General features: G+C 45.1%; 1 protein-coding gene across 4 annotated transcripts in view; it reads right to left on the bottom strand.

Moving 5' to 3' along the window:
- Window positions 1–18,407, bottom strand: part of adgrg6 (adhesion G protein-coupled receptor G6) — a 105,099-nt gene that overhangs the window by 41,949 nt on the left and 44,743 nt on the right. For all 4 annotated transcript variants that reach the window (XM_006793425.3, XM_006793426.3, XM_006793428.3 and 1 more), the window contains one exon: window positions 13,751–13,816. In XM_006793425.3, coding sequence (XP_006793488.2) covers window positions 13,751–13,816 — 66 coding nt within the window. The remainder of the gene's footprint in view (window positions 1–13,750; window positions 13,817–18,407) is intronic.

Below are 18,407 nucleotides of genomic sequence, written 5' to 3'. Positions count from 1 at the left end.
ATGTCTGTAACAGCGATATGAAACAAAGGAGTGCATGAACCATACGAGAAGAAACCAAAGCAAAAGATATGACTATGACTATAACTAGGTTAGGCTGATTAAACAGTTAAAGAGCTAAAAAATGAGAAGGAAACAAAAAAGACTCCCAAAAATAAAGTTTCACAGGCCTTAGATCCTGCAGTACAAACACACAGCTGTTAGCAGAAAAGCCTCACATATTCCACAGGAATGATGAGGATTGGCTAACACTGATCTTGATTTAAGAACTAGACATGGAAGTGTGAATGTTACCCCAGGAAGAAGCAGCAGGAACAGCTATGTTAGTCTCTGGTCTGTTAGTAGTCATGAACTGCAGCTGGCCAGATGTTTCTGGAACAGTGTGTAGAAGAAGAAATGAGAGCAGGGACTAAAAGAATTAAACATGCTGAAGAAGAGTAGGAACAAATCAATGTATTATTAAAATGTTTACAGGTTTTGATGAAATAAAACATTTTAAGCAAGTATTTTTCCTCTATAGTACTGTACAAAAGTCTTGAGCCACGCCTCATTTCTTTATATTTTGCTTGCAATGAGCAGACTTGGTGGTCTTGAGCAGTAGTTCTCCAGCTTTCTGAAGATCTTCCAGAGTTTTCTTTGGACGCTGGCTGCTTTTTTCAATCCCGTGCTTGTAACTGATCATCTTCAGGGAAATGATTTATTGTTCGGTAACTTACATCACACTGACCTGTGACTCATTCAGTTCAATTAAAGTATAAAAAGCACCTAATTAAAGGGAAGAGCCTGAATATAAAAGACAACCTAACAAAAAACCAGTTGGAAACTGTATCTACACGCAATTTGCTACTATCTACCTGTCACAAAAGCAAACCTTTAATCCCCATTTGGGAGTACAAAAGACGAAGCCTGAGGCCTAAAACTATCCTCAACAGTATATGACAGTCAAGATCTTAAGACACAGGAAATAAAGGCCACGTCCAGATAACCAGAATCAACTTTTTGGGGACATGTTCATGTTTATAAGAGCTGAGGCAGTGGCACAACAACATCCTATCATATACAGTTTCTGTATCTGCTGCATAAATACTACTGTTAAAAATCCATGCAGTTAGACAGTGACAGCATTATTGCTGCCAGTTTTGGCAATGGTATTACTGTTCCTCTTACCATGCAGGGTGGGGTTAGTATCTGGATGGTTAGTGGTAAAAGATGAAACAGCTGCCGTGCTGCTGGTTGGCTGTTGGGCTACAGGAAGTAAACAATCACAGATTATCAGTCATCTGAACTGACACATGCTGTCGCTACATCGCTGCCTCATAGAGCTTCATATAGAAATGCCATATTTCTGATGTAATGTGGTATCAGTGATCAGTGTCACAAATAAACTAGAAACAAAGACAGTGATTAATATGGATACGTCTGTTGGTACATCCTCCCTGCTGTCGCCAAAAAAAGCGTGCATGATATATGTTATGATGCCAGCCGCTGCATGTTGTGAACACATAACATAAATCAAACTAAATTCTTTGAGCTGAACATAACACATTAATGAGCATGAACACCAAACTCCACCACATGTGGAACAAACTTCCTTTGTGCTCCATTGGGCCGTCCTTTTACAGTAACAGGTGAGTGGCCCTGCAACCTGCAACCATGAAAGGTCGGACGAGCACAGGGCCTCACAGTGGACCGAACGCACCCAGAAAAGTTGGTGTGAACGTACCTGTGCACCCTCAACTGTTTTTTTAACAATTGTCACAAATGAGCAGGTCACAAAATATCCAACAACAGTAAAATAAAGTGTAAATATAAATGTAAAATAAAGCAGTGTTTTGGGGCGAGGCTTTTATTGTAAGGATTAAAAGGCAGCAATGAAAGGAGCTAGCAACATATGAACGTCTGTATTAGATGTCGTCGGTATGTTTGTGTAAAAGAGCTGCTTTTTGGAGGGAAAACGAAAAAAACACAGTGACACTGACAGAATAACAACCGATTCAAAATACTCACAGTGGACTACATCCTATATTAATGCATTCAAAATGCATCAATATGGGAACAACAGCAGGTAAAACAAACCTAAACTGTGGAGACGTCAATACGATGCTGTATGCTTTATTGTAAGTTGAATTTAAGTTGGTTTTTTTTTTGATTATTTAATAAGCAATTTCAATTTTTGAATTCAAAAGAAAACTGTTGTCTTACAAACGTGACATTTGTTAAAATCCTACCTTGTCCTTCTGTCTGTACCACCAGTCACTTATATTATATATAATAAATATATATTTGAACTATTAGTTCCTATTCTCTTTGCAGACATTATCCACCAAAGGACAGAACAATGAACTAAAGCTATGCTGTAGTTTCTTCATGTCCTTATTTTTTTGGGGTGTATTTGGTCTGATGTGTAAGTCTTCAGTAAAACATTATACATCACTGAACTGACTAAAGCATGAACATTGTTGTTGTTGGTTATATATTTGTGGTAATTTATGGATCTAAGTGAAGTTTTCAGAATGCATAAGCCATATGGATGGTGTGGTTTTTGGATACTGATGAAAAACAATTTGGTTTTTGGAGACTTGATGAGGGAACTGCGTTACAAGTGGACTTATTACCTGATTCATAGCATGCATGTGTGAGATGTCTAATAGCCAAGCAATGTATGTATACACTGTTTCTCTGTAGCTGACGAAGTTCATACAGACAGAAACACTACAAATGAATAAAAATAATGGTTAGCAGGATGGTGTGCAGACATTAGACATTAGACAGTAAGCTTAACCTGGACGCTAAAACTGCAGAGTAAGAGCAAAGTGAGAATAAAATGTAAAAAGCTTGCAGCGTGTTATTGATTGGAACGCCACTTTCTTTGGTACCTCGCTTTGTATCTGTGAAAGGACCCATTCACTACAAGGCAGTGAAAGGCCTTAAATGCCACTTCTTCTTCTAACTACCCGTCATTACAGCACATTCATGAAAACATAAAAACCTCACTCAGTGACAATTTATACGAGTTTTTCCACATGTGTGAGTTTTCTCTCCTTATTCTAAGACTAATTTGAATCAAATCCATTACTGGATTGTAAAATATGACTACATAATTATTTTAGTTTATAAAAACTACAATATTTTGAACTTTGAAGTCACATCATTTGGGAAAAAAAGTAGTGTTTCGTATGATGGTTACAAAATCCTGTGACCATTTAACATCATGTCCACTTGGATTTGGGTTTTAGTAGCAGCTTTTTAATCTTTCTTTTAAAAAAAGATTAATTACAACAAAAACAGCTGTTAACAGAGTCATAAAGAAGGGCAGCTACTGACAACACTGTATATGAAGATAGTGTTAGCTACCTTACCATGTGCTGTGCTGCTGGATGCAGAAACATTAGTATCGGTAGATGCAGAGGTAGGAGCTCTGGTGGTGGTGGTGATGGTAGTATTAGGCAAAACTGATTAGATCAGATTGGATTATGTCAGTAACACAAAAGTATCTTGGATTCAACGACACATTAATGATGCATTATGAGAAATGTGAAACTTGCTGAGTGAACAGGTTATTCTAACACAAACAACTGTTACCACTCACTGTTGAGGTCAAAGGTCGACTGCCAGAACAATAACTGGTACAGGAATATTCTATCTATGCTGTTTCTCTAACACCACTGATTAAAGATTAAATGTTATGTAGTCACAGGAGAGGTAAACTTTTAATGTTAGGAATGACAAGGCCATTGAGTCGTAGAATTCACCTGCAGCAGGTAAAGACTAAACTGTTGTTGTCCTGCTGGTAAGGCTGCACGCAGTGTTTAACAGGACTGCATAAATCCTGTGAAGATTTTCTTCTTCATGTGAATGTCTGTAGATACAATAAGCTATGCGCCAACCTGAAGGAAGCCTATGATAAAACTTAGATGTGTAATTTTACTGGTATTTAATTTTCATGACTAGACTGGGAGGGGTCCACCTGAAAAGGTGGCAAAATTATTTAGCCTGATGACACTTGGGAGATAAAAGTCCTTATATAACTTTCAAGTAACAATTTCTCCATGTACACACAGTGTATATGTGTTCTGTTGGAACCCATTGATTAGTCTTATGGATTAGCGTTTAGAGGTAACGGCCATTTTTGGGCCTTCCTGTTCAGCCTTTTTAATCGTAAACTTAATAGTTTAGGGGACACATTCATTTATTATTATCTTTGTTATGTTTTGCACAGGAATCAAACATGAAAGCAGATGAAGCCTTACCAGAAGAGGAGGGGCTGGTTGCAGCAGTGGCGGTGGTACTGATGATAGAGGTTAGAGGCATGCGAGTGGAGAGGATGCTGGGAGATGGAGTGATGGTAGAGAGGACTGATGATGACAAATCAAAGGATAAGGCAGGACGAGAGGATGACACATGCAAAAACAAAGTGGTTTTAATGCTAGCGTGAGCGTGTGCTTTTTCCCAAAGTCCAGTTTGAGTGCAAATGTCCCAGAAGGTCTAAAGCTCTCACATGCACACATTACAAACAGATATATATAATGTAAGCAGCACATATCGGTGCTTCATTAAAATTCCATTAAGAATGAAAAGTTCTTATTATCCTAATCAAATACAGAGAGCTGATTTTTCATAAATTCCTGGGAACGTTCATTTAGAGCTACAACTTTTCAGTTGGAAAAAAGACGACAGAAAGGTTAATTGACTAATGAAAAGTTTGATGAACTCCATCTTCAAATGCAGCAGTAGATAATTTACTCGTCTGTCAAGCGGACGAGTTCATCAGAGCTGAATTAGTTGAGTATTCTCACAGGTAGTTAATGAATAAGAGAATGACCAAACTGATCTTAGAGGGGCAAAATAGCTTCAAGCTACTTTTCATGGCTTCTTGGAAGGTCAAACATGGCAGAGCTAAAAAGGTTTGAGATTTTTATGAGGGAAATCTCTCTGAAAACCATTAAGAATAACGGCTTTGTGGTGATTAACTATAACTGAGTTCCATAAAAAGGTCTTTCTTTGTGGATGTTGGATGAACCCTAAAAAGTTTATCCTAAATTAGAGTTAGACGAAACAGAGGAAAAAAGGGGAAGCCTCTACAGAAAAGGTATTTGACTGAAAAATCCAGAAGCTTAAAACAAACCAAAAACGTTTAATAATCATTTAAAAAAAGATGGAAGGAAGAAGGGAAAGTAGGGGGAGGAACCGCGAGGTGATGATAAAGCAAAAGCACTGAGCGGAACAAAAATGGCACAAGGAAGTGGAGAAGGTGAAGATGGAAATGAAGGACAGAGGCTGCATGAAGAGGAGGGTTGCTTACCGTGGGTGTTGGCATTAGTAGTGTAGATGGTGTTAGTGGAGTCAGTGGATGAGGTGGCAGGAGAGGAAACAGCTGGTGGTAGTGACAATGTGATGGGATGAGAGAGAAACAGATGCAAAGGATGATAAATGGATGTGATGAGGAATGAACATCTTAAATGTACACAGTAGGGGTATTGGATCTGGGCTTCTCAAGTGTTCTCAGCATCGTTAATAAAGAATGCAAATTATTCAACAGTTATGAAGTCATAATGATAAAAGCTCTCTTTTTTCAATCAAAGCTGACTGTGGGTCTGTGTACCGCTTACAACATAATCACGCTAACCAGCAGCAACCAACCAAGTGATGTGGATTTAACAGCTGAGACTGTGGCTGCTGTCAAAACTTACCACACAGTCCGGTTATTTATTTTTATTTTGTCCCGAGCTTCCTCTCCTGCCATCGTCAAGCTGACATACACAGCTCAGTCTCCAGAGTTTTTCCAAGCTCTTTCTGACCAAAGGGTTTAAAGCCATGAGACGGTTTACACAGATTAAGTTTGATTATGTCATGTGGAAAGCCTTGAGTCTAAGCATGGTCACAGATGAGGTTTTGAAACAATGAATTCTGTACCATCAAAAGGATTTCAGAGGTGGACTGAAACAAGAGGTGATAAAGTCTACTCATGAAAAGAAGTTTGTGCTTCAGAGTTAAAGTGAAGTCAAATGTGTTTGGGAAAAAAAAGACAATGCTGCTCACTCACTTGTGGTTCCATTTAACTTCTTCCACCTACATCTCCCGAACAGAAGTCAGAGTTATGTTTTTCAGGACAGCTACACCTGAATGAGCTTCACCCACTGAAGCACACCCACTCAGGCCTTCTTCACTCCTCAGACCACCACCCTAACTTTCTAACAGCTCTACTCTTCAGCTGACCATTTATTCTTTGTTCCATCGAGCTTACGAGTTATTATATTATCACCCTTTCTCATGGCTTGTTGAGTTGTCTGTGCTCTTAATTTCTATCCTGCAACACAAACTGTAGTTTAATTGGCTTTACTTCCATGCTCTCATGGCGCAATTGCACAAAAACTGACCTTCAGAAATACAGTATGTCCCTCTGAGGCTTCCATAGTTCTAGACAGTGTGAGAACTGACATTTCACATTGGGTCAATTGGGTCACATTACTAGTTGGCCCACAGCTACTGTTCTGACCAGAGCTCACTGGTAAGTCTTGGATCATGTGACCTCTTTGAGCAAAAGAAACTGGTGGGGGTCCATTTTCCTCAAGGGCCACAATCTGTGCAGGGACAGCATTCCAGTTTTTATGGCTATGGCAGCAGCTGAATGGCACCCTGGGGGATATAGCTTTAAAAACGTTATTTTGTTTCTTCGGGTATGATTTATTTTGGAATTAGAAAATGTCATTAACCGAGCATTCCTGGATAGATTCTTGGCAGATCGACGTGGACTGGTGAGAGTAGGTGACATGGGCCAAATGCCTATTTTTATTCTTTCCTCCTTTATCAGCCACTTGAACTTATGAAGGCTGATTAAATGAATAAAGGAGAGTGAAGCATCTGTCTCCATTTCAAGAATGTCCTCTTTTGAATGAATCTGACTGAGATTCCATTCCCATTCTTTTCTTGTCCAGGCTCATTAATGTCACATATGAAGCCCAAAACCATAAATCAAAGGTTTTTGCAATCTGCACGACTTTCTCTTTTCTCATATGTTTGCTTTAAATAAGAAAACTGACCCAAAATTCATCTTCTTTTTGTGTATTCACCAAATCTTCAGTGTAAATGTTGGAAATTTTAATTACTAACTGTTTTCTTCATGTCCCAACTAACAGTTATGCACCAGTCGGTAACAGAAGGACCTAACAGCAAACACAGATGTGATGATCAGGAGGTCACTGAGGGTTTTCTGGCAGAAAAGCTTTAGGAAGTACAATAAACCCTGGACAAAGGAGTCAAGCACAGGCGTTTGACCTGGGAGAACGAGGTTTGTGTCACAAAAACTGTCAAAGTCAATGACAGCGTGAAGAAGTTCATAGGGTTTATTGCAGGTTTAGGTAAGGACAAGCTGTGCTCTTCAAATTATGCAGCGTTGGCTTCCAAATTCCAAAACTCTGACATCACCAGAATGTGACCGGCCTGCAGTATCATTAAATGTGGTTCTGTAGAAACACCACAAACAAAGTTGTTGATCACAATTATGTTGATCTTCTCACCTCTTGCCAAATTCATCCTTGAACAAACTATCTCTTCACTGTTCAGAGCAGTTTGACAGCACTGGGAATGCTTAAAGGCTAGAATATGTTCAGGGCTTTGGGGAAAGCCAAGGATCTCGATCCAAACCTGAGCCTGCTTTCATTTAGGTGATGACTGTAGGGGTGACTGTAGCTCAGGTGGTAGAGCAGGTCATCTACTGATCGGAAGGTTGGTGGTTCGATTCCTGGCTTCGCCTAGTCTGCGTGCCAAATGTCCTTGGGCAAGATACTAACCCCAAATTGCTCTCCGATGCATCCATTGGAGTATGAATGTGTGTGAATGTTAGCTATAAAGCACTTAGAGAGATGTGCTTGTGCGAATGGGTGTGAATGGGTGAATGCACAAGTTGTGTAAAGCGCTTTGAGTGCTCAGATGAGTAGAAAAGCGCTATATAAGAACCAGTCCATTTACCATTTAGAAAGTTTTTCTAAACAGGATGTTCAAAATTCAATTAAGCGGGGTTTTTTGTATTATGTTCTTAGTTCACTTTGTTGTCCCAGCTTATTCTTTAGTGTAGTGTCTTTGTTTGGTTTTCTTGTATTCTGTTTAGTTCTCTGAGTATTTAGAAGCTCCCCTCTGTGTCTCTTTGTTGTTGGTATTGTCTGTGTTTCTTAGTTGCTCTGTCTAACCCTAGTCTAGTTTGCGTCTTCCTGTTTTACTTTGAAGGTCTGTGTCTCATGTGAGTGTATCCTACTTTGCTCCCTGTCTCGTCAGTTCTGATTTCTCCCAGCTGTGCTCTCCTTCTGTGTCTCATTCCCCTCGTTACTTCCCAGTGTATTTAAACCCTGTGTTTCTCTGAGTCAGTGTCGCGTCACCCCTCTTGATGTGTGGATCTCCCCGTGTCTCCCCGTGTCTCCCCGTGTCTCCCCGTGTCTCCCCGTGTCTCCCCGTGTCTCCCCGTGTCTCCCCGTGTCTCCCCGTGAGTCTTAGGTTGTTATTTCCCTGTGAGTTTTAGTTTATGTTTTTTCCTGCCAGCAAATAAAGCTGTGATTTTGAGTTCATCCCCTGAGTCTGAGTCCTGCATTTTGGGTCCTACTCCTGCTTGCCACACTGCACTCCATGACAGAACGACGCGACCAGTAATGGATCCAGCGGACTCACTGTGGAAGCGCAGCTCCCGTTTTGACGGGACCTGGCTGGCGCTTGGAGAGCCTCCGTGCTGCCGTTCCTCGCTAGCAGCCTACCCTTCGGCCCACTCGTCTGCTTCCTCCCCGCGGACGCCCCGGTCTCGCAGAAGACGCTCCAGCCGGTCCCGGGAGGATTACTACGAGCCTACCAGCAACCAGCTTACACCTGCTCAGGCATTCTATAAGATGTTAGGGATTATTATCGTGCCACCCGACTCACCCAGCGTTTCCACATCACCGCAGAAGCAGCCACCCGCAGCTCCGTCAGCTGATCAGCAGCCGCCCGCAGCTCCGTCAGCTGATCAGCAGCCGCCCGCAGCTCCGTCAGCTGATCAGCAGCCGCCCGCAGCTCCGTCAGCTGATCAGCAGCCGCCCGCAGCTCCGTGTCCAGTGTTTCCTGCTCAGCAGCCGCCCGCAGCTCCGTGTCCAGTGTTTCCTGCTCAGCAGCCGCCCGCAGCTCCGTGTCCAGTGTTTCCTGCTCAGCAGCCGCCCGCAGCTCCGTGTCCAGTGTTTCCTGCTCAGCAGCCGCCCGCAGCTCCGTGTCCAGTGTTTCCTGCTCAGCAGCCGCCCGCAGCTCCGTGTCCAGTGTTTCCTGCTCAGCAGCCGCCCGCAGCTCCGTGTCCAGGGTTTCCTGCTCAGCAGCCGCCCGCAGCTCCGTGTCCAGGGTTTCCTGCTCAGCAGCCGCCCGCAGCTCCGTGTCCAGGGTTTCCTGCTCAGCAGCCGCCCGCAGCTCCGTGTCCAGGGTTTCCTGCTCAGCAGCCGCCCGCAGCTCCGTGTCCAGGGTTTCCTGCTCAGCAGCCGCCCGCAGCTCCGTGTCCAGGGTTTCCTGCTCAGCAGCCGCCCGCAGCTCCGTGTCCAGGGTTTCCTGCTCAGCAGCCGCCCGCAGCTCCGTGTCCAGGGTTTCCTGCTCAGCAGCCGCCCGCAGCTCCGTGTCCAGGGTTTCCTGCTCAGCAGCCGCCCGCAGCTCCGTGTCCAGGGTTTCCTGCTCAGCAGCCGCCCGCAGCTCCGTGTCCAGGGTTTCCTGCTCAGCAGCCGCCCGCAGCTCCGTGTCCAGGGTTTCCTGCTCAGCAGCCGCCCGCAGCTCCGTGTCCAGGGTTTCCTGCTCAGCAGCCGCCCGCAGCTCCGTGTCCAGGGTTTCCTGCTCAGCAGCCGCCCGCAGCTCCGTGTCCAGGGTTTCCTGCTCAGCAGCCGCCCGCAGCTCCGTGTCCAGGGTTTCCTGCTCAGCAGCCGCCCGCAGCTCCGTGTCCAGGGTTTCCTGCTCAGCAGCCGCCCGCAGCTCCGTGTCCAGGGTTTCCTGCTCAGCAGCCGCCCGCAGCTCCGTGTCCAGGGTTTCCTGCTCAGCAGCCGCCCGCAGCTCCGTGTCCAGGGTTTCCTGCTCAGCAGCCGCCCGCAGCTCCGTGTCCAGGGTTTCCTGCTCAGCAGCCGCCCGCAGCTCCGTGTCCAGGGTTTCCTGCTCAGCAGCCGCCCGCAGCTCCGTGTCCAGGGTTTCCTGCTCAGCAGCCGCCCGCAGCTCCGTGTCCAGGGTTTCCTGCTCAGCAGCCGCCTGTAGCCCAGTCACCAACTCCACCACCATCACTTTCATCTCAAGTTCAGTCACCCATAGCTCAGTCTTCACCCCTGCTATCTATAGCTCAGTGGCTACCACAATCGGATTTTCTGCAAGCTTTGTTACAGTCCATAACCCAGTCAGTAGCTCAGTTAGTGGAGGAATCATTAGCGTTGTCATCTGCTCAGTCAGCCACTCATCTTCACCCTCAGCCAGGGGTCCCTATTGCATCTGGCCCTGCATCTGCTCCAGCTGGAGGGCCCGAGTCGCCCGTCCAGCCTCTTGCCTCTTCAGCTGGGGGTCCGGGAGGAACCAGCCAGCACATCCTCATGTCTGCTGACGGTTCTGGTGAGACCGTTCAGCCACCACCATCTCCAACACCTGCAACCTCCACACCATTGCCTGCAGCAGCAGCTTCGCCGCCACCTGCAGCGCCACCGTCTCCGGCTTCCACGCCGTCGTCTCCGGCTTCCACGCCGCCGCCTGCAGCTCCATTCTCGCCTGGTCCGGCTTCAGCATCAGCTTCGCCTGGTCCGGCTTCAGCTTCGCCTTCGTCTTCGTCTGGTCCGGCTCCAGCTCCGCCTTCGCCTTCGTCTGGTCCTGCCTCGTTTGGTCCTGCGGTTGCCACACCGCCGTCAGAGCCAGCTCGACCTGTTTCGCCTCGCCTCTGCCGGCCGTTTTCCGGGCCTCTGAGTTGGCGTCATGGCCTTCGGGGACGGCCCCCAGAAAGAGTTCGTTGCCGCCGCTGGCATCGCAGCCGACCTCCGGACCTGCTCAGTGGCTGCCGCTGCCTTCCAAGTGGTCGGCCTCCTGATTGGTTTTGCCTGCGCCGCCGCCGTTGCCGTGTGCACGGTCGGCCCCCAGAACTGCTTCCTCGCCATTGCCGCCATGTGCACGGTCGGCCCCCAGAACTGCTTCCCCGCCGTTGCCCTCCGCACGGCCGGCCCCCAGAACCGTCTTTACGTCGTCGCCGCCGTTGCCCTCCGCACGGCCGGCCCCCAGAACCGTCTCTACGTCGTCGCCGCCGTTGCCCTCCGCACGGCCGGCCCCCAGAACCGTCTCTACGTCGTCGCCGCCGTTGCTTTCCGCACGGCCGGCCTTGGGACCAGCTCTGTCACCTGTGACACCCACCTGGTCGGCCCCCCGACCGTTTGACTTGTGAATTCTTGTGCCAGCGACCTCCGGGTCGGTCCCCCGAACTGTTTTTCTGTTGTTGCCGTCTTCACGGCCGGCCCCCAGAACTGGCCTGTGTTTGGGCTGCTTTCTTGGGCTCCAGTGTTTCCTGTGCACTGCTTTTTGTTTTCTGTTCCTGGCCCTCCGTCCTGGGCCCCCGCCGCCCGCCCTGGTTGGGTTGTCTTTTGTTTTTCCTGTTGGGCTGTCTGGGGCCAGCCCTTGAGAGGAGGGGGGGGTACTGTCACGGTCCTGGGTCAGTGACCCGGTGTTTTGAGTTTCTTGTGCCTCTGAGTTTTTTGTATTATGTTCTTAGTTCACTTTGTTGTCCCAGCTTATTCTTTAGTGTAGTGTTTTTGTTTGGTTTTCTTGTATTCTGTTTAGTTCTCTGAGTATTTAGAAGCTCCCCTCTGTGTCTCTTTGTTGTTGGTATTGTCTGTTTCTTAGTTGCTCTGTCTCCCCTAGTCTAGTTTGCGTCTTCCTGTTTTACTTTGAAGGTCTGTGTCTCATGTGAGTGTATCCTACTTTGCTCCCTGTCTCGTCAGTTCTGATTTCTCCCAGCTGTGCTCTCCTTCTGTGTCTCATTCCCCTCGTTACTTCCCAGTGTATTTAAACCCTATGTTTCTCTGAGTCAGTGTCGCGTCGCCCCTCTTGATGTGTGGATCTCCCTGTGTCTCCCCGTGAGTCTTAGTTTATTTCCCTGTGAGTTTTAGTTTGTTTTTTCCTGCCAGCAAATAAAGCTGTGATTTTGAGTTCATCCCCTGAGTCTGAGTCCTGCATTTTGGGTCCTACTCCTGCTTGCCACACTGCACTCCATGACAATGAGCACATTCTCACAAAACCTGACCCTTAGACACTTCTTCACAAGGTGGAAAGCAAAGCTTGACAGCAAAAACCATCATAATGTGAAGCTGAATAAGTGTAGGCACCGATGCACTTGGTTTACCTTTATAAAAAGTTCATATGGTCACTGAGGAAAACTTTTATATAGACGTCAAGGCTGTACGATGCCTTCTGTACTTCAACAGTTCAAAGTGTATACACTGCCAGGTTCAGCCCCAGCACTATAGCTCTTGTATATATTTCATTCGCCTTCAAACACTCAAACTGTCATATTTTTTTCATGGTCAAAACTCTTTTCCCTTCGTACTTCCTCTGAGGTCCTTACAGCCTTTGCATTTTTCACCAAACTGTAACACAGTGTAAAGAGCTGACCAAGACCAGAGACTAATAGATATTTGACAGTTTTGACAGCTCTAATGTCAGAGGAAAAAGACATCAATGCAACCAGGAGATGTGATGCAATGGCACAAACCCCATGTTTAAAGAACCCCATAATTTATTCTTGGTATCTGCCAATCAGCTATTCTGAGCAAATACTTATCTGAAAAGGTTAATGTTGTGCTAGATTCACTTTTGTGTTCTTCACTTCTGACTAAGCTCTAATGAACTTTGACTGGTGTGAGCGTGTCTGTCACTGTGATCTGGACTAAGCAACCGGATGTAACAGAAAAGGTAAAGTCAGTGACTCATTACGACAAAATTTTACAGCTGATTTTGTTGTGAGACCTACGGAGACCTACCTGCAATAGTCTTTTACCATTTTTACTTTATAATAAAAATGATGTATGAAATTATGCAATTATTTCATTTAAAGGAAGAACTGATCAAAAATGTTCGTTGTCATTTGTGTTTTACATATGATTTCACTAGTTGGGCCCACGACAGCGTTTTAGTAGGTAAAAGTAAATGCTTTGACATGAATTGAGCTGCGGTTTGGGGAAGGCCTCGAAGGGGACTGGCAATGTCTCCCGGGCCTGGCAGATCCCCATACACTAAATAGAAATGAAGAAGTTAAAGAATTGAGAACAGGGAGGGAGGGTGGGGCACGTAAACACGAATGAACAGCTTGCAGAACTGGGGGAACCTATATACAGTAAATGACAACCGGAAGGAGCGTGTTTGGAAGCGTGGTCCTGCTCCTGAAATTCCAAAACATAATCTCCAATAGTTGGCATTACCCAACATAATGATGTTATCTGTAACTCCATCAGTTCAAAATTTCTGTTAGAAGAACAGGGTCTTTTTGTTTCTGGTTCTTTGGTCCAAGAAGAAGAGTATGCATGACCACAGACAGTAATACATTATCGTTTGATAAACTTCGATTTAACAAACTGATTGAATTTACTTATTAAAGATTCCTGGCAACACCTTTTTCTTTACAATGAAATGCTCAAATGCTCGGTGCGAGTCTGGCCGTGAACATCACACACAACAAACAACAACAGAGGACGTTCACGGGGGCAAAGCAGTCTTTTCAGCCATTGTGTCAAAGAGCGTGATCGTTTGGTACCTGGGCAGTCCAGCGCAGATGGGTCACAGTTATTATTGAGGGTTGCGTTGCTCACTGGGAAGACACCTGGGAGGAGAGGAGGAAAGATTTTTAGTCTGATAAACACAATGAAATCTTTACACTGGTTAATGCTCAACTCTGTTAAGATTTTTTTATTTTAGAAAAAATAAAGTATAAAAAAATATTTAAAATAAAGTAAAAGAAATGAAAGAAAAAGTTGATGTGAAAAAAAACCCCGACTTATATAATGATGTTATATTTTAAGCTCACATGTCAATCTTTACACCGTTACACTGATCACAGTCTGATGTTAGCATGTTTCTGCGTGACTTATATCGCCAAAATTTCCTGGAAAGCCACTTCAGACATGATGTTTGCTAAGATACCAAAAAGTCCAGGTTGGTTTAGGTCATTTAGCTCTGTTGTCCATGCAGCGCTCCTTTGCCACGACCCTGAACCAGGAACTCTGACCTGCTACCCCATCTGTCCTTTCTGTCGTGTGAAAGAAGGTGTGTGTATGTGTGTGTGTGTATACCAGTCTGACGCAGCAGACCTGGCTGCATCCGTCCGGCTCAGTTTGGGGTTTTTATACTAACAGTTATGTGATCAAGGTTCAACCCAAGTGCCTGAAGTGCTTATCCATTTCTGGCTTGTAATGAGCTGAAGCCTATCCCAGCATGCATTGGACATGAAGTGGGGTACACACTGAACAGAGTCCCAGACGAGTAACACAATCTTCTATTTCTCAAAGTGTTTGCTGCTTGTTTAAGAAAGTTTCCCACACCATTTTAATGGCGTGCAGATTTCTAATCAATCGGACTTTGTGGTCTGTGGTGGGTGCAGATTGGTTGCTTGCACAGATCGAGCCCTCAAAGTTATATTTCAGGGACAGTCTGTCTAACCAACTGTGTGCTTACTGCAGCCAAAAATCAAGCGCTCCTCAAGTACTTTGGCCATTTGAAATGTAACCCCGAGCCTGGCTGCAGCCCACACATGCTGCATATTCACAGACCATTCAGCAGAGTGGGTGGACGGGCAGACGAAGAAAGCTGAGACTTTGTTTGAGAGGAATGTGTTCGAGAGATGTCAGCAAATCATCGCAGCATTCAGCCGAGTGAAAAAGCAGGAATTCAGTAATCGTGGATAGCATGTGGCTCAAAAGAGGTGAGGAGGGCTGAGGATTGTGCCCAGTCATAATCTACCTCCAGCTCTCTCCCTTCGTCCTCTTTTTTAACCTAACACTCTGACTGACTGTCACCTTCTTTTCTGTCGCTTCGGTTTTTTCTGTGCTGCCCTCGCTTTTCCATTTTCTCCCCTTCCTGTTCTTTTCACAACCTCAGCACAACGAATCTCCCATTTTCTATTCCGTGTGCTTCTATTACCTCTTTTCTATTTTCCTCAGTGTACTGTAGCAGACAGATAATCCACGGTCTCTTTTTTACAGTACAGAAGTGAGAGGAAGCAAATGGGGGGAGATGGAGATTGGGCTCATTAGGAACAGGATACCACAGCCCACTTATTGGTCTGGACTACTTTTGTTGGTTTGGACAAGTTAACTCCAATGAAAGAAAACTTTACTTCACAGCAGTATTCCTCTAAACCAGCAGTTTTGCCAGTTTGGTGTTTGTCTGAACCAAGTCTGTTACCTCACCCCTTTTCAACACCTTTGGCAGAAACCAGTGAGCCAGAACTTAAAGCCTAACCTCAGTCCTAGACCTCATCAAAGCTCGGGTTTGGGAGTCAGCAGGCTAAACAAGTTAGTCTAGGTGCCCATGCATCCAAAAACATCAACCTCCTTTGGGAGGATGTCACGCATATCAGTAGATCCTGATCAGGTGCCTAAATCCCCTTACAGTAAAATGAAAATGAGCAGTTCTAGTTTGAGCTCCTCGTCCTGTCTCCAAGACCAGCCTGATGACCCTAACAGAACCAAATCTCCCAAAGACAGCAAAAACCCTGAAAACCTTAAGCTCATGACCCTCTCCAGTCAGGCTTCACGTTCACATGCCCACTGCCTATTTCAAGTATGCGAGTATCAGACACGAGCTGTACTTGAGCCGTCTCCGTTTTCCAGCTTTGTGTCGTATTGTACTCCGTCTCATTTTGCAGTTGTTCTTATGTGTTATGTGGCTGTGCTGTCTCCAGTGTCTGACTACCAACAACTGAACTGGTGATGTCAAACTCCGCCCCATCCTGACATGATAGGATGGGGCAAGGTCTCACAGTGGCTTCACCCGTAAAACCCTAGTGATGGCAATGACCCACGCCTTTTTTCCCACCTCGGCTTGTTATTTGATAATAGTGTGCCAACCACCACATGCGTTCTGTTTAGAACTTAAGTGTCATGGATCAAAGGTGGAACATCTTCACAAAAGTCCAGCAACTGTCTTTTTCCATCACGTGAATCTAAGAGAGAAGATAAAATCCTGGCTCCTCTGAGGTGTGCAAATGTTGTTCAGCACTAACTGCGCTGACAGTGATCGTGTCCATGTCCTATATTTTATTTTGACTTTTGCCTCTTGTTCTGTTTTCTGATTCTCCTCTTGTCTCTGTGCAGGTGTTGTGATTGGAGATTAAAAGCAGCATCGTGCTGATAAGCAGATATGCCGACCCCATTAACAGCACAAAGTGTTGGGCCAGAAAGAGTGGAGGCAGACGAAGAAAGTGGTCACTGGTAATGAGCTTTAATTTAACTTGCTAGACAACTAAATTGCTTTCCCATTATTGTCAAAATATATGACAGGAAAAAGCATGAAGAGATTCACAGTTATTTTTTCAGCAACGCTTAATCATTTGTCCACATGAAGCATATCTGAATTTAAGACAAACAAAAACACAAGCGATCTGTTCTCATAGCAGCTCAAAATGCAAATTTCCTTTCGTTGTCAGCAAAGGCGCTTATATTCGCCCCGTATGGCTTCATCAGGGCGTCGCCATGCTGACAGTAGCTCATGAACTGTAATTAATACGATGACTCGGCACAGGACAGTGCACCATAACTCACCGTGATAAGTGGAAAACATGTTTATACTCGAGAGCTGTTTGTCCATATTTATGGGCGCCAGATGCGGTTAAAGTAATATTGTGCAGCATTTTCATATAAACCAGCAGTTGACACTTGTAATAACACTGTGGCATGTTAACCAATATTCAGCTCGTTGAAGCTTTTCCATGTGAGTGCCTGGCTGGATTTTACTTGGGGAAAAAAAAACATGTTCCTCTCTGAGCTGGCAAAGACGAACCAAGATTTAAATTCTCTCTCTGCGGTCTGGCAGGATGGCGGATGACTTCAAGGCACCCTGTAGAACAGCTCTCATATGAAGCCGTGTTTTGTTTCTGAATATTTCCCCAATGAATACACATAGCTTTGCTTTTGCTTGTTCACAGGAACCAGCCACACTGCACTTCAAAATTAATGTGCATTATTTTCAGGCCATAAAACATACGGTCCACTGTGTCAAATTAAAAGAAAACCACTCTGTGAATAAGTCCTTGCAGCAACATGATTAGCAGCTTGTAGGTGTCTGCTGCCCCCCGGCATCAATAGGGGATGAAAGACAAGCTGACGTCCAAACACACACACATGCACATGCATGTACGATATAAACTGTATGAGCACATAGCCTCCATCACCACTGGCCTCATTAACAGACCAGAGAGCCACATAAACCTGGTTTGGCCAGGGGCTCTCTGCTAGGCTCATAAAAAAGGAAAGAGCTTTTTCAGGTAAACAAAATCAACAGCACTTTTCTCCGTGGAGACATAAACGAGTGTGAAGTGTACTTGGAACAAAAGCGTCCCCGCAGACATCATTAATAAAAAATATTTAGTTTTAGTTTAACAGTCACCATTTTTATGCTTCAAAGGACAGATCATCCAGTTTTTGTTTCATTATAAAGTTTTTAGATGGTGATGAAAACCACACAAAATCAAAGTCTACTGAAGCTCTGGCAGGTAAATCCAGCACTCTGTGTCCACCAGCACTGTCCACATACTGAAGGCTATATGAACCCTCCTCCTAAAGTGGAAGGAAACATGCTACAACACAAAAATATAATTCAGGGTGAACTGTTCATCTGAATAGGATGGGCACCGACAAACTGTACCCTCAGAAGTGAGCACACAGTCAGTGAAAACATCATTACAGAGGACCGTTTAGTTTTAGCAGCGTGTCTAAAAAACTGTTCATGTGCTTACAGCTCAGCAAAGATGGTTGAGACTTTTTTCTTAATGCCTTTAGCTCGTTAGCATGCAAATATTAGCATGAAGCCTGCGTGTTTAAGAGCTCTGCGACCTTCAGATGGGACCTCACGTGTCTGCTCTGATCCTTTGCATCTCCATCGGGCTCAGACTAAAACACAACAGTTCGCTCAGTTAATCCTTAAACTGTGGCTGTTGATCAGAAACACTAACACTCCAATGCCCAGTGACTCTCAGTGTTCCCTCTCTGGACAGTGTGCACGGCCAGCATTACTGCACGCTGTCCTCTGTTACACAAAGACGTTTTGAGACCTGTTTGAAGGACTAATTTCATTTCCCCAACATACTGGACCAAGTATGAGAGTATGATGTAAATCTAACTGCTTCATTCCACTTCATGGAATTAACTTTCTTTCCAAGCACGTACAAAGCGCTTTTCAACTATATAATAAATTAA

Source organism: Neolamprologus brichardi, chromosome 15 (genome assembly GCF_056152115.1).
Source record: "Neolamprologus brichardi isolate AB-2024 chromosome 15, ASM5615211v1, whole genome shotgun sequence".
NCBI lineage: Eukaryota > Metazoa > Chordata > Actinopteri > Cichliformes > Cichlidae > Neolamprologus > Neolamprologus brichardi.
This window is presented reverse-complemented; position numbering and strand designations above follow the sequence as displayed.